Here is a 17,510-nt window from a genome sequence, read left to right on the forward strand (position 1 = left end):
CCACTTATCTTCATTTACAGCAAGAGCTCACGTTAGTATATTTCTTGTGCGAGCAATTCGGAAAACTTTCTTTTTCTGTTCTTGAATTGTAGTTTCACCATCTTGCATGACCCAGCTTCCCTTCTGAGAACAGGTTTTTGTTCAATAGACAGAGATAGGTGTGGTTTACATACAAATAGTTCACAATAGGCTATGTGTTGTGACCCATATATAGTTTTCTTATCAGTGTTAAACACAAAAGAATAACAATTAAGGGGGTTTTCCTTGCTTCATATTTAAATGCTACACAATGTGCTGCCATTAAGTAAACCCACCTGCCTCCAGCACCTGTTTGACCATCAGACTCTTGACGAGTTTGTCAATGAGAGCTACAAGCCTCTCTTTCTAATGTTCATTGTCAATGTCTCCATTGTGTCACATCTTGGTGACATTCGGCTGATCAATATCAATGACGTCAAAACCTTGGTTGTCATGTCCATCTCTGGAGTGGTGATGATGTCCCCTGATGTTATGGAAACAGTAGGCACAGTGTGCGGTGGCCACAGGGACCACCTTGGAGAAGTTAGAGAAATCGACCCTGTACTTGCCCTCTTTACTTCTGGAGATGATGGGCAAGAAATTGTAGCCCCACATGATCTCCTGAGGAATAAAGGAGGTCCGGACTTGGCAGGAGGAGCTGGTGGACTCTGCAGTACCATCTAGGAAGACGACCAGCTCAAACTCTTGATTGTGGAGTGTGTCCACCGCCATCTCGAAGAATGGGCTGCTCTTGTCGATCATGTGATACAGCGTGAGAGGACATACAAAGAAGAGGTTGTCCTTGCCGGCGTCCATAATGAAGTCAATGTTCACCTGGTCCATGATGATGGTCTCCCCATCTGGTGTGTTTGTTGTCCTCAGTAGCTTGCCATAGATCTGGCTTCCTATCATCAGGGTCTTACGCAGGTTGGCCACTCGGATTGATAGGCAGAGGGAACCATTTTTGGGGCTGATGACAGCCATGTCACTAAATGTGATGGTCTTAGCCCTCTTTTTAGGCGAAGAGATTTTGGACAAGATGACTCCACACATGAAGCAGTTGATAATTGCTCCAAGGAGGGACTGGATGATGAGAAGCGCTACAGCACCTGGGCAAATTGGGGTGAGCGCTCGTCCACCATACCCAATTGTTGTCTGAGTTTCAAGGGAGTAGAGAAAAGCAGTGGTGAGTCCTACAACATTGTCAACACATGGAGTATGTTCTGCAGGGGGCTTTTGCCACGTCAGATCTCCATTAGTTCGGGCAATCCAGTACCATAGCAGGCCAAAAATGAACCAGCTAAGGGTGAAAGAGGCGATGAAGAAGAATAGGACAAAACGCCACCGGATCTCCACAAAGGTGGTCCAGAAGTCCGCCAGGAATGCAAAGTGTTTGCTGTACTTAATGTTTCCAAATTCAATGTTGCAGCGACCATCTTTGGTTACTAATCTGGTCCTCTGATATTTTCGGTCCTTCAGATAATTCTGGATGCGTTTTTTCAGGGATCCACACATTTTCTATAAGCCAACCACCTACAAGACAATGAAAGACAAGAAAATATATACAGCATTAGTACATAGATAAAAAGTAGTCACCAAAAAAATGCACTGATGAATTACTTAAATACAATTTTAGAGGGAAAGAAAAACTGTTTTTAGTGATGGGAAACTCATTAATGAAATGAATGCAAACTTTACACTACAAGCATTCTGTTCATAGCGGACTTATCCTGTAAGCACATCAGACACTGCACCGGGGGCCCCACCACACTGGCAGCCCCAGTAATGACAAAAAATCTCTTCACAGAAATGTGCAACAAGGTTTAATGAAAACATTCTGAGTTTTAAAAAAAAATATGTATAATATAATAAAAAATAAAATAAATGTACTCGGTAATGCCCCAGCTTTGCATTACAGTATCCATCATTTAACTAGTCAGCCTGTCAGAAAGTTTTACTCTCAGACTGTCATTCATCTTGAAGAAATTCACCACAATCAATGAGCACAATGTCGAGATGACACAGACTGTCAAGTGCTGGAAGGGAGATGGAAAAAGGAGGATATAGTTGCGCATTCTGTGCCAAGGACAAATGCAGTACACAGTATATGCCTAGTTGTATATGCAACAACATTTGTGCTTGAAATCACTTCAATCGTTTCCTTTATCTCTTTTTTAAAATGTTTGTATTTTATGATAAGTTCCAGTGAGCATCTGTCCTATTTCTGTTTACAATTGTTTTCATTTCCCTGTTTTCCTACTTTATGACTGAGCCTCACTGTGGACTGCTTACTGTATGTAAAGTCTCATATGTTCCAAGCTGTTCTGTCCCACTGAAGTTTAAATCCTTAGTGAAAGGCTGTAATCCTGGGTGGATGCAGGATTGCAGTAAAGACCTGACATTAATAAGAAACAAAAGTTTCCACTGAGGAACGCATGTGATCCAAATAAACCAAATAATTTGGGATTTTTGGTCCCGTGTAAGTGTCTCAAAACAAGGATCATCTTTGTTTTCTAGGTTTCAATGCAGCAAAAAATAAATGTGGCATTAAAATAATTTGAGCAAACCCAGCCAGAAGGCCAGCTGCTCACAGACATAACAATCTTTGACTTTATTCAAGCTCTGAGTTCTCATAAGTCTGGTACTTGATGAATGGTAACTGGCAGTATTGGCTGACAGAGGTTTCCAAACAAGTATGGCCTCTGTTCTTGCCAAGTCATGCAAACTACCCATTTGGATCATGGCGTGCTTGTTAGTGAGTGTTAAGTAGTACAAAACGATCAGTGCACTGAGTTTATGTTTTTGTTTTCAGCCCTCAAGGCTCACACACGGTGATTTTGCCAAAAGAAATCTGATAATCACATGGTGTAGCTTGTTTGCAAGCTTTAATCCCTTTGAATGTAAACCTTTCCTTCCACACCCAGTGATTAGGTCAGCATGTTTTCATACTGTAACAAGAGCTGAAATCATTTCAGGTAATGACTATTTTAATTGCATGTATGACGACTTACTCTAAATTATTGCTTTGCATTTCAAAACAACTAGCTTTCCAAAAGGAAACAACCTTTGCTTTACTGTCATGACTCAGAGTCAAACCTAAGATTATTGAGTTAAGATCAGAGTTTAAATGTAATAAATCAATCATTAAGACTAGCGATCACTGTATAAAAATGTTCCTTATATGAATGATTGAATTGTATTTGACCTTTTTTTTCTTGTATTTTTGGCATTTCAGTATCCTTACACAGAACTTTTTACAGTACCTTGAATGTGTGGCTGTATTGAGACATTTCTGTGATTAAAAGGCTCAGAGAGTCATGACAGTAATAGTGTTTTAGGTTCAAAGCTTTAACACCACATACTGTGCTGACTGGATTTAATGTTAATTAATACTTTGGATATAGTGGGGGGAGTTCACTGTCTTCCAAGTGCAGGCTCATTGTCAGTTCTTACATCTTGTGTGTTACAGTGAAAAGCATTAGAAACCTAAGGACAACCTCTTCTTTGACTACATCTACTGTAGTGGAACAAATAAAAATCTGGGCATTACATAGTAGAGTAATAGTGTTATTTCTGTTGCATTACTGTCATTAAGATTAGCAGATTATTAATCTTTCTTTTGAAGTGTCTAATTCATTATAATGGCTTATTTTTAAAGCTTATTCTCACGACAGAGCAACAACAGTCTAATTTGATTATTATTAAAAATGTAACTGTTACATAACTTCAGCTATAGCAGGGACTTAAAAAATACTTTTGATTTAAAGAGGGGGTTAGTGAAATACATCTATACTGAGCCTTAATGCCCTATTTGTGGTGAATTTGTTTGTTAATAAGCTACGAACCAGTTTCATGCGATAAAATATAAAGTCTATACGTAAAAAGATAATTGTACCAATCAATTTATTTGCAGCCCTCTTTCTTTTTCTCTCATAGTAACAATACAGCAATAGTGACAATCATATATCCCATTCAAATAACTGCATTTGAACTAGTCACACATGCATCATACTCATCTTTTTTTTCCTCTTTGCAATAATGAGGTACAGCTGAAAATGAAAAATGTCAACATGAAAGTGACTTTTCTTCAGTCAACACTCACCTGTGTGTATTGTGGCACATCCAAAACTTGATGAATTGCAATCTCCAGCTCGACCTCTCCTCTGTGTCTGTGTGATTCTTTTTCACAAATGATTGCGACAGCTAAGGTGTGTCCTCCTTTTATACCTGTTGACCAACACCTGTGTTCATTTATACTGTCCTCTCATGGTGTGCTGGAATAATCCAAGTGATGTTTACACCCACAGGGACATCAAGCACCCCTCCGCCCCCACAACACACATATGCATGCATTCCCCCTCCTGGCTCAAATAAGTTGTGTTTACCCCACAGATGCCTGGCACCGCAGGCCAAGCTGACCTCTATCTACTACACTCCCAGTCCTCCAACATCTGAGAGTTGCTCTGGATTTACTCTTTGTTGTTTTTCTAGTTTGTTATTAGGGTTTAAGCTTTTTTTTCAAAGTGAGTGAGTGTAAAATCCAGGAAAATGGTTGAAAGTGAATGTTGACGATGTAAACGCAAAACCTGTCTACAGTTTCTGTATATGATTCTGGTTATCTTCCACAGTGATGTGGGATTATTTACTGTAGACACACACGGACAGACACCATTTAAGTAGCTCCTGTTTTGGAGAAATCAATGAAGTTGTTTTTGTTTGCCAGCTTTTGGTAAGTGGACCAGTGTGCTGAGGCTTTGATATCTGATTTTGAAATATGTTCCATGACATAAGAGAATATTTGAGCAGCAAAGGATGATTAAAATATTCTAAAAGAAGGTGCTACACTTTCACAGTTTTTTATCAGCTGATATTAACATTTTATAGTTATCTCTTGAATGTGTTCATGATTGAAAGGAAACTATAACCTAGTTTGTTTATGCATAAAACTTCCAATTCACTGAAAAGGTTCCCCATAAAAAAATGTTGAAAACATTCCGGGTACAGTGTTGTCATTATCAATCAAACATCAGTACTTCACAACTCTCCGCGGCAAAGTCATCTTCCCCCCGAGCAACAACCATTTCCCTCTCTTTGCCACAACTACAGAGCTTTGTTGTGATGAAATATGGGGACCATAGAACATAAATAGGTGATAGAGTGAGACAACAGAGGCTGTGGAGATGGAAAAAAAGATGCTCTAGATCCAAATAGATAGCTCTCCAGGGTCAACCAGGAACCAAATCAGTTCATGAGCTGAAGATGCTCTGAATGCTGAGGGGGAGAAAAGTTGTGAATTGTTATAGGGGTCATTTTTCAACTCTATTGTTCCCAGCAAAAGTGACAAAAAAGGCTGCTGTATTACCTTGCAAGCTGCAGAAAGTGTATTCTATTGACAGCTACAATACATTACTGTTGACACACAACAAGATTAGGCTTTTTTTGTGGGTTAAACCATTGTAAAATTTAAAAAAAAAGATACCAAGCTTGTTTATTTAAGCTTCTTCTTTTATTCAAGAGTTAGTTTGTGTGTTTGTTATATTGACTCTTGTTTTAAATGTCCTTTGTTTCAGACAAAAGGGCGGTAAATTGCCACCAGATCACATAGCTGCAGTGATTGTTGGGCCAGTTTAGCAACTTAATCCCCGTGGAGGCCACATTTGATTGATAGAAATGCAAGACGATGCTGAGACAATTGCTTCCACTGAATAATAATGACCAAAAAACAAAACAACAATTAACAGATTGGTCCGTCAGATCGGGTGATGCTGTTTTCAAGAGAGAGGCGTTAGAATTACGAACAGAAGTGATTATTCTTTTTTTTTTTGGTTGTTGTAATAAATAGGTGTTTGAAGTATTTAATGTTTAATATATATCACAATGTAAAGAAAAAGTCAATGATCTCCATTACTTGCTACAGTTGATGTGTGTAAACAGATTTCTACAAAGCTTATTAGTACGAAAACACAACTCCATCACCCTGAGGTCTCATTGATCAGAAATATACGTTAAAGGGATCAGCACTGATGGGCCTGTGATAACCCGATGTCTCAAGGTGATAGTAAACAATGGCGGTCTCTTACCGCCTCACCTAAGGCATTCAGATGAACAATGGTGGTTTCTGTGTCAGTTTCTGTCAATCAGCTTCAGTTGTCACCAGTCAGTGACTTATCTTTATTGCCTGTGATGTGATTAGCACAGCAGGGGAAAGATACAACAAATCAAATGAAGATTTATCTCCACATGTTGCTGTTTAATGTTTTTGAGTGATTCGGTACAGTATATTTGCATGTCTTAAATCAACTGAAAATTATATTTGAAATACGCCAAAGTCATATGGTCAATTAAATAAATAAGAAGAAGAATCCAGAGCCATGCTGGAGATCATTTCTGAATCCAATCTACAAAAGACCACGACATATGTTTTATTAACATACAGTATATAACATGACAATCATCTTAACCAGACAAAATCTGACACCCACACATACATCCACAGTCACTATAGCCCCCATTTCCACAGCAGGAACTTCAGGAAGGACCCATATAAGACCCACCGGACTCTGATCGTGGCGTCACCGAGGCGACTCGCAGAAAACATAACAAAGAAAGCGACAACGAGGTGGTAAACAGGGAGCAGAGGTGTTTGCCGTGTTTCTGTTTTGTTTTCGTGTACATGGCGGTGGACGTTATGAACTTTTTTCCGCAGGTATAGACACTTTCTACTTCGGTTCTTCTTCTACTGGGTTTTTAAAAAAATGCTGCTTATTTTAGCGCTTTCTGTTGACGCCACATCCCGCTTGAAGTATACCCAATCAGCCCCAAGTAAACCTCAAGCCCCACCCAGGAACTTTTCAGGGCCTAACAGAGTACCTACCCAGAGGCAGGGACTTGTTTAACCCCCGGAAAAGTTCCGGGAGATTGTCCTTCGGGGGAGGGTCCTGCTATGGAGACACGGTCCAATGGCCCCGTAAAATTACCCTGAAGTTCCTGCAGTGGAAACGGGGCTTATAGTTAACATGAAGCTGTTCTGAAGAACATGGGATACTGGTGTACTACTGTCAAATATTATACCAGCATCTGAATCTGAAAGAAGTAGTGAACCTTCTTGTGCTTGAGATTTCACCCTTCCAGCTCAACATTAGGAAAAGCCACATTTTTAAAGTGGTGAGTAGATGAACTGAATTGACAACACTTCTTTGGCATTCAAATCAAGGCCTCTTTTTAAGTCTGTTAAGATTTGACCATGGATGAAGCTGTTAAATATTCGAAATGTTGCCATGACCCTTTAAGGTTCATGTCCTGCTTTGTTTTGGCCCCATTGTGGTCTTCTGACTCACACTTGAACCCTCGACATGCACATCTAGTAGGAAGTCTGTGAGCAGTTGTAGGCTGAGAGTTCATTATCTAAATCTGAAGTTGCCCATTGCTCATGCTGCTCCTTTCACATCTTCAGTCTTTAGTTTATTTTTTTGCTTAAAAAAGAAAAAAAAAAGGCTGTTCAGTCAAAAAACACATGCGGCTGTTTCATGTCTGGAAAAAAAATCCATTGCAGTCTGAATAAATTATGAAATGTAGCCTTAGAATAAAACCCTTTCATTAATTTTAGCATAAATGAAATTAAACATTTGTGATGATCACATGATCACATGATCTGATAGGGTTGAACTGAATAGTCTATACTTCAGGGATGATGTTCGTGTGTATCTGTGTGTGTGTGTGGACCAAGTATTACTCATGATGTGGGGGCTTGAATCCCTTAAGGGGAACAAAAATGTCATCTTAACATAAATCCTTAATTTTATGGTGAAGACATGGTTTAAAGTTGATGTTAGTTTAGTGTCATGTTAAGGTTAGGGTGAGGTTAAGGTTAGCTTTATGCAAGTACAGGTTAGGGTAAGTCTCTAAAAAATGAATGTAAATCAATATAATGTCCTGTGAAGTGATGGAAACACAACTCTGCGTGTGCTAGTGTGTGTGTCTGAGTGAGTGTGTGAGTGGAGAGGGGGCAGAGGGGTCCATACACTGATTGCAGCCATTTTGCTGGGTCATCATGTCACTGAGCATTCATATTCCATATCCATCATTCTCAGAGTGCTAAATGCCAAGCACTGTACTCCCAAGCTGTGCAACATGCTCACCAGCCCGTCCTGAAGGAAAACAACAGCATATGTTGAAAATTCAGCCGGCAAAAGGACTTATAGTTACATTTGACTGACAGACGCCATCTAGAGGCCATAGTAATAATGACCCAAGGAAGTACTTCAATTGGCGTCGATATAAGGTGACAAATCTCCTTAACCCTCCTGTTGTCCTCAGGTCAAGGAAGGACAGGAGGAAGGGAGGAAGAAGGAAGGAAGGAAGGAAGGAAGGAAGGAAGGAAGGAAAGGAGTAAGGAGGGAGGAAGGAGGGAGGGAGGAAGGAAGGAAGGAAGGAAGGAAGGAAGGAAGGAAGGAAAGAAGGAAAGGAGGAAGGAGGGAGGGAGGAAGGAAGGAAGGAAGGAAGGAAAGAAGGAAAGGAGGAAGGAAGGAAGGAAGGAGGGAGGGAGGAAGGAAAGGAGTAATGAGGGAGGGAAGAAGGAAGGAAGGAAGGAAAGGAGTAAGAAGGAAGGAAGGAAAGAAGGATGGGAGGGAGGAAGGAAGGAAGGAAGGAAGGAAGGAAGGAAGGAAGGAAGGAAGGAAGGAAGGAAGGAGAGAAGGGTGGGAGGAAGGAAGGAAGGAAGGAAGGAAGGAAGGAAGTGAGGAAAAAAGTATGGAAGGAGGAGGGAGCAAAGAAAGAGGGAAGGAGGGGAAGAATGAAGGAAACATTAAAGAAAGGGGGAGGAAGGAAGGAAAGAAGGAACAGTCAAAAGAGTTGGGGTCAATTTGACCCGGGAGGACGACAGGAGGGTTAATAGGAGGTGGTGGGCTGGGTGGATTGGTAGATAAATGCCAAAAATTGGACAGGAGACTGCCATGATGTTTACTGTTTCCATAACAACGAATGTTTCCAAACTTTAACCTATACTATGTTTCAAGTGATCATTTTGACCCTAACCATGATCTTGCCTTACCCATAACCAACTGTGTTTTGTGCCTAAACCTAACCAGACCTCAACCATGAGTACATCAATATTTGCTTCAATAACGGTTTTGAAAAGCACCAATAGAGGTGACATACTAGAAAACAATCCTTTGGGTTGTTCTGGAGCGGTCAGTACAATCAATCAATGTGGTTGTTTATTTATGACGATGTGTTGGTAAAGTATTTGCCTCTTGCGATAATATAAACATAAGCAGCAAAGTGTTTTCTCACAAGTTGTCTATGTACTTTGCTAGCTTACTCTCAATTTGCTTTTGTGCACAGAACATTTTGTCTGGAAAATTCAGAAATATAGGCATGTAGAAAAAGGCAATATGTTAACTAATAACTATAACTATAATGATCTTAGGATATATGCATACAGTATTGATGACTTTGGGTGGAATGCACACATCATTGGAAGTTTACAGACAAGACCTTTTGCTGTCAGGTCTGTATGAGGACAAATATGAGAAGCCAGGCCAACAGGGTTTTTGGGTATTTTCCATCACAGGACTTACGCCTTACGTACTTTTCCTCTAACTGCTCGCCTTCGTCAAAACAAATGGAATTGCGTATGGTTTTTTACTGTGCCATAATGTATCCCTTTTTAACCACAGCTCTTAAGATTCTCTAACACCAATTTCGGCTTCATAAGCAGATGGCTGGGATGTGAATGAAGTATGTAGGCAGTGAAGTGTAAGATGAAAAGCATTGCTCAAACATTTACAGTACAGTCAAGTTAGATGTGTTATGCAGGGCTCCTGGGGCAATGAATTTGTCTGTTTTGTTTCTTGTACAACACGGTGTCATTATGTTTGCCCTGTGGACATGTAAGAAAAGTACAAGGTTTGGGATTGCAACCAGAAATGAATAAAAACAATCTTATATATATCTTATTTTTAAGCCTTTCACGAATATTTTGTCAATTGGATTTCAATGAGTATAATGTATGGTATAAATGTATATGGTGTAATGAACTGTAATGGTGGGTAAAGTGGATTTGAAGGGTCTTTAGGGACCTTTCTGTCCTCTGGCATAATCAGTCATCAATTTGAAGCTTCCCAAGGTTGTATGGGGATCATATGAGTATTTTTGTCTTCCACTCAATATTCTCAGGTCACATTATGATCCTGTCCTGTCTCATGTCTCCTGTCGCACATTCACCACTCAAAGGACTTCTGCCTGATTAAACAGCAGCCACCTAGTCTGAATAAGTGACTCAGTGAAAAGGAAAGAACATACAAAACCATCTCTTAAAAGCTTAAAATCATTTCTCTCACTTCTTTTTCTCCCTCCCACCACTATGCTCAGCGAAGGTCAGTAGTCAGGTGTGGAATGAGCATGAATTCAATTTTGCAAGTTGTAAAGTGACACCCGGTGACAAAATCCGCAAGAGAACACTGCACTTTTGTTCCACTTGAGGGAATACCTTTCCGAGGTTGCTAATACAACCACAGAGCCATTATATCACATTTCACACAGATCCACAGTTCTTTGTCCGTCTTTATAGCTACTTCATTATCTTTTTGTATCTCAAAGTAATATTCTACAAATGAAAAAAGTGAGTTAAAAAGACTTATCTCTGCTTTGCAGTGGTTATAATGATGGGCCTGACAGAGCTTCAATGCAGACTATACTGAAGCGCAGTACTGTTTGAGAAGAAGGTATCTCTAAACTTGCATATTAAACCCTTCACAAGAATTGTGCAGCTGGTGGGTCCAAGAGAATTTAAAAATCCTTCTGCCTGGAGGGATATGTTCAGAAGGTACGCTCTGTGTCTCGGTAAGAACTCAACCTGACAGCAGCTCCCAACAGACTATATTCTTTTAACACATAGCCATTAGAAGAGGTGGCTGCACTAAACCATGGATGCCAAATCTTTTTGTCATTGATCTCTTTGATCTTTGACTAGAACATAGACCACAGGGGAAAATGGGTCATGTCATATTTGTGATATATGCTTATTCCTCTATTCTCAAGATAATATCATTGATGCTAGTCTTCTCAGGACAGCTCTCCACTGAGTAGGGCACATCAATCCAGAGAGATACACAAGATATCCCACAAGACCTGGACTAAGTGGAACATTTTGCAAATGATGACAAGATAAACAACAAAGGAAACAGTGGAAATTACATTTTACATTTGAATGGAGTTCTTGATTTCAGAGAACAGAGTGAGCTGAAAATTTACCGGGTTGGTTTTGTCAGTGGTCACCAATTATATTAACCCAATTGCATGTAGCTCTCACAGAAAAAGACCAACAGAGAAATATCTGCTTCAATCTTCTTCAGGCTGTCAGTAGCTGATAGGGTGTAACCAAAAAAAAAGCAATTTGTAGTTTCATTATTTTTTACTGCTTGCAGATAATTGCAAAATTTTCCAAAATGTCTCAAATCTGGCATGTGTTACTGTACAAGAATACACTGTTAATTCCATAGTGTAGCAAAGGTTTAAGATGCTCCCAAGATAGATACAACGTCCAAGCATAGCAGTGTCCAGTCATTGTTTAATCACTCATTGCTATGCCTCTCTCCTCCACATAGTGTCACTGTGAGAGGAATGTGTAGTGGCGCCCTGGATAGGAGGGAGCAGTCCCATTCTGTTCAATTCAATACATTAAATGGCAACAGAGCTGTTATGGTCGATTATTTTAGCATAAAAATTGACAAATGACAAAAGATTAATTTGGCAAGGAAATCAATTTTTCATGAACACATGCTAATGACGTAATCTCCTCTCTCACACATGCTACCAGCTATGGTATTGTCATATATAAAGATATCAGCATCTTTAATTCACTTCAAATGGAGGATTGCAAAATATGATGTTGGTAACTCACCCATAATATATTATGTAAATTAAAAACTGCCATTCATATAGCAGTTATATTCAGTCCAATGTTTACATTTGAATGTTGTTTTTGAGAAGGTGTTCAGTGGTCATTGCACATGATCTTATATGAAGCCTGTATATATATGTATATATATGCTTTATTTTAGGAATCCCACTGTGAATATGTACTGTAAGGGTTCTGTGCATAAGAGAAAAACATGCGACAGTATTTCTAAATTATGTATTCACATATAACAAGCACTGTGCTGCGCTGTAGATCTTCACACTCATATAATTCATAATTTAAACACTAATAGATGTTCTCTCCTAAAGTTAAGCTTCCCTTTAAACGATAGCATATAAATATGAAAAATAAGGGGTACATAATGGTTACTGCTGGGCCTTTACATGTTTTTTTCCTTCAAAATAACAGTTTATGGACTATAATGACGACATTGAAGACTTTGTTTAAGTCAAAGCTGTACCAGCTTCGCTCAGATAGATTCTTTAATAATTTACACATTTTTCATTGCAAACATACCTTGCCTCTTCAAGCATTCACCAGTTCTGCATGCTATTAAATGCTGGCCTCCAGTTCCGTTCTTTGCGTAACGCCGAACGCAAAATAGAAAATTGGTTGTACAGTTAAATATTTCAGATGTTACCATATAGCAGTGTGCCTTACCAGCAGCCTCAACAAGAACTTCAGTATTTCTGCTGTGTGACACATTTTGGCAATTTGTCAAGGAATTCCTCAGCACACACACACACACACCCATGATCAGACACTCAACTTCCTCCATCATACCCTTGTAGTGATATGTTTATTGTGGTTGTCCTCTGATATCAATTCCCGCTCCTTTTAGTTCCAGGCTGCTTGTAACAATGCAGTTCATCGCGGTGCCATAAGCTCTGACAAGAGGATCAATCAGAGCTAATGAAGCCTGGGAGGAGGTGAAAGAAAGCGAATCCAAAGGGGGAGTCGGTCGGAGGGTGTGGATGACGGTGTGTGTGTGTGTGTATTGGGGGGGTAATGTAGGTGTTGATGGAGGAAGAGAATATCAGAGCCCAAGGGAGCAGAGAGAGGAGTATGACACTTTCTCCTCACTCCAGGAGGAACTAATTCCTCTTTCTTCAGTGATGACCTCTGAAATGATCATTTCTTCACGTGATGACTGTGACCTGACATGCACTATCGACTCAGGGCTGCTGTCAGTTTTGCTTGTTTGGACTGAGGCATGAGAGTCTGACCAACCCCAGATACCGTTATCCTGTCTGAAGTGTTTTAACAGAATGGGTGGCAGAAATCAATTATTTATGTCATGTATTTTGCTTTTACAATCGCTGTTTACATGGCGCAAGTAATGCACATTTAATTTTCAGTCTTACAGGAAGAAGACCAAGAATAGCACACAAGGTGAACATAGGAGATAGAGCTCAGTTTATTTCATATGCAAATTCCTGCATTGATGAATATTAAATCAGCCCCAGAACATACATATCACTTCACTATTTGCATTAAAAATGTTCATCCTGTAGTAAAGTGGGATACTTTAGTTTGATCATTCTAATAGATCATCTATTAAAGGACCAGTGAAGAGCCCATTACAATGTGTTACCCACACCCCATACTGTAACATTAAGCAAATGAATATGCACTATGCAAGTTATCTTGGAGCATTTGTAGTAATGAATGTGTCAAGAAGCTTTTATTAATGCGTGATGTCTGATTAATGTGAACTGGTAAAGTCAACTGAATGGATTTCTCCACAGGATAAACAGCAGAGGCAATAAGGTGGAAGGAGCTCGGCTTTGATCAATAATGGTGTAACCTCAGGAGGGGAAATAATTACACATACCCCAGATCTGAGCAACTGGGAGCCACAAGGGGCTGATCCACACGCAGCATCCATGTAGTAGAGGTACCCAAGGACCTGAATTTTTACAATTGAGAAACACTTCATGATCACTGCTGACATTAGCACCTCTACCCCTGGAGTGAGTGTGAGCATGAATCTGAACTCGTATCCCTCAGCCAAATCCCAAGCTCCTCATTATTGCAGCCTCACTCCTTGATGTTCCATAATCCGCTGTCATCGGCTTCCCGGCCGGTCGAGGCTGGGGACAGAAGAAGCATCTCCGAGGCATCTTGCTTTACCCCTTCGACTCAGCAGGGGAGGCACAAGCAGGAACAAAGGGGAGCTGCACAGTCATAAATCTCCTCCCAAACTCAATGCAGGAAGTAGGCCTACATGAAGCGGCTTATGGGTGACTGCAATACTGTAGCTGCTCCTCCCCCACTTATCAGCATCTCCCCATCTTCCTCTCTCTTTGCTCTCGCTCTCATTACTCCTCCTCTGTTATGTAGAGTCTACAGTCAATTTTCTCTGTGCCATGCTAATAACGTCTCAATGTCAAGTATCTATCAGTCTGTCTTTGTCTGTGCGTCCTATCATGTGCCCACACTCCCCAATCACAGATCACACACATCTATGCCCCGCATGGCAGCTCCTGAACAGAATTTAAAATATGGGGAATAAATGAACCCACAGGCTCCATTTAGCTGCTACAGTATATGAACTTATTTGACATTCACCCTCGAGTCAAACATTTAAGAAGCATCCTTTACTCTTTGCAAAGAACTAGAGTTGCAATTTATGTGACATTTAGTCAAAGTGACCTGACAGCTTATTTTTTGGCTGCTTCTAGTGAGACATTTTGGGTCAAAATGTCCCATCCACCATTTCATTTCTACCTGACTGCTTTCCCTTTCGCTGTATTTGCTTCCTTCAATGCCTCCTCTTTTTCAATCCTGTCTTGTACTTTGTTACACCTGCTAGTTTCTTCTTGTGTTTCTTTGTCTTACTCCGTGTGTTTTTTTTTACGAAGACTCTATTCTCTGCTCCACTTTATATCTCTCTCAACCCTTTAGGGCTTTTTCTTCAACTGCAGTTTTAGAGCAATTGATTATACCACACTCCTCTTCACCATCACTCTTACGCTGCCTGCATCCTCAATACGTGTACACACACTCGTCTCTTTTCCCTACCTCTCATTGTACGTCTGTACTTGACTTTTCTGAGGATATTTCTTTGCAGCAGCAGGAAGAGAGCCATGTGACAGATGTACACACACACACACACACACACACACACACACACAAACACACACGCATGCACTGTGCAAACAAGCAAAAACACATACACTTTTATAAAGGACAAATCCTGAGAGACACGAGGTCCTATCTCTGTTTGTAAGTGAGAAAAGAGAGAGAACACGCATATTTACATCCTTCCCATCTCTTCTCTCACCCACTCTGCCTCTCTCTCTCTCCCTCCCCTCTCTCCTCATTTGCCTCTTTCATACACACACACACACATACACACACCCTCATACACACATGTACTGACAGACCCCCCTCTCACACAGGAGTAGATAGAGAGCAGTGAAGAGCAGAAGGAGCTGGATGGCAGGAGAGAGGCAGGAGGGCTGTTGTTGACTGAACAAAGCCAGGAAAGGAGTGCGCAGTCCTGGGGAGAAGAGCAGCTGTGAAATGCCTCGAAGGGAGCCTGCCAGCTACTCCTGCAGAGACCTGAAGGTAAGCCTTGTACACCGCTGATGGAGAAAAGCAGAGGAAGAGACAGAGAGAGCAAGGCAAAAAAAAGAGGAAAGGGGAGGTTTTGAAGCCGTTGATGCATGGTACAACCGTGGCTCCTCTCATCCAAGCTGCCTCCTCTCAATTTGTCTGTGGATGGCACTGCATGCTGTGATTGCATTATGTGTATCATTGCACAGCCACGAATCCCATCTGGAGTGGCTTGCCGAGAAAAAAAAAGTGTGCATTACTTGAAGAAAGATCAGTAACTATAAGGAAAAGATAGCAACTGCAGAGAGAAACAAGGAGAGGGATAAGCGGACAGATAGCGAGGGAAGATGTGAGACACTTCCAGAGCAAGGGAGCACGAAAAGGAAAGTGTTGATGGGGACAAGTGGCTGGATCACTCTCCTCTATCAACCACAACCTTTATCATCACATCTTACTCTCTTCATCTTATATCATTGATGTCACTGCAGAGATACATAGATCATCACCATGCATCCCCTTGTCCTCATGGCGGGGGCAGGGTAATCAAAAAGGCAATAGAAGCCTGTCAACGCTCAGGCTGTTTGTGCCTACTGGCGTACCGTGCTGTAGTTCTTTTAGTGCAATGCGGTTACATTGCGAGTTTTTTTAACTGTGAGTTTTACAAGCGCAGTAGCAGCAGGAGCAAACCCGGAGCGAATGTGCACTGTGAGTTGCTGTAAGTGCGTGTGTGTGTGTGTACAGAGAAGGGGGCGGGGGGGAACAGGGGGGGTCTTGTACCTCTGTCACACAGCACCGCATGTTTCTGCTTGTACACATTTTCACACGTTCAACAGACATACGGACACAGGGAAGTGTCAGCTATTGGCAGTGTTGTATTGTAGGAAAACGCATTAAAAGACAATCATTTCAACTGATTCCCTTGAAACATACTTCCTTGGCTGAGGATTTGGGCTGCTTGGTTTAATGTCTGACGTACACCACTATTTTCTCCCCCCGGCTCCAGTCCAGTACACTCTGCAGGACACACATCTTGAGAGTTGTTGCTGTAAAACTTTGATGACAATGACAGTGGGCTTAGCAGCCACATTAATCAAGCACAGTTTTCCCAAAGCTCCTGTTCTTCATGGTATTGTCTCATCAGGGAATGTAAAGACAGCGTCAAGGCTGTGTGTGGACTCAATCATCATTTTTTAATGTCTCCTCTTTGGCACATTGTGGAAGAATAACTAAGCGCATCTCTGCTCTCATCATTAAACACATTTTTACATATGGCATAAGTTAAACTCTTCGGAGCAAAAGGAAAGGGAAAGCACACCCTGACAGAATGATTTCTTAATACTGGCTTTGCAACTAAACCTGCTTATTTACTACACTTCAAGCTACTTTTATGACTGTAATCTACTATGACCCTGCTCACAGATGGTTGAACTGTGATTGGCTATTTAAAGAGTGTTGGGGGTAGTGCAAAGTGTTAAGATGTAATGGTTTTTGTTGGATGGCCTTTTGACCTTATTATCAGCTCTATCATTGTAACTGTAACTCAGCACTGTGCACTTCGCTCCACTCCTGCTCATTTATTATCCCTGTCCTGATCTCCTTAACAAGTGGACAAAAGAGGGCAAAGGACAGATGTAATGCTCAGTAGGATCTAAGGAGACTTTCAAAAGAGAGGACACTGTGAATAATTAATTGGATCTGTTTATTTAGTCAAGACTGAGTGTCTCTAGGGGATGTGGAGAAAGCTCCGTTCTTCAAGCAGATCCACATTCTCTAATACCGCAGCAGCGCATTTGTGTCAAGAGCTTAGCCAGGCGTGAAGATTTTTTTTTTTTTTTGTATTTAGTGCCCTGGAAAATGTGTGTGCATGTCAAGAGTACTGCATAAAAATACAGTATTTTTGTAGGGCTTTGATAGACCTACATGCATATATCCTTTATTTATTCAGCAGCAGTGAATTAGTCCTCATTTCTGCTTCAGTTCTAGTTTGTGCACTTGGCTCTTTGAAAAAACA

The 17,510-nt window shown here is 40.8% G+C and overlaps 1 protein-coding gene across 1 annotated transcript; it reads right to left on the reverse strand.

Moving 5' to 3' along the window:
- Window positions 1-414: 414 nt before the first annotated feature.
- On the reverse strand, window positions 415-1,533 carry kcnj1a.1 (potassium inwardly rectifying channel subfamily J member 1a, tandem duplicate 1). The gene has a single exon (XM_062419526.1). The coding sequence runs from the start codon at window positions 1,531-1,533 to the stop codon at window positions 415-417; it is 1,119 nt and encodes a 372-aa protein (XP_062275510.1).
- Between the last annotated feature and the right edge of the window lie 15,977 nt (window positions 1,534-17,510).

Source organism: Scomber scombrus, chromosome 5 (assembly GCF_963691925.1).
Source record: "Scomber scombrus chromosome 5, fScoSco1.1, whole genome shotgun sequence".
NCBI lineage: Eukaryota > Metazoa > Chordata > Actinopteri > Scombriformes > Scombridae > Scomber > Scomber scombrus.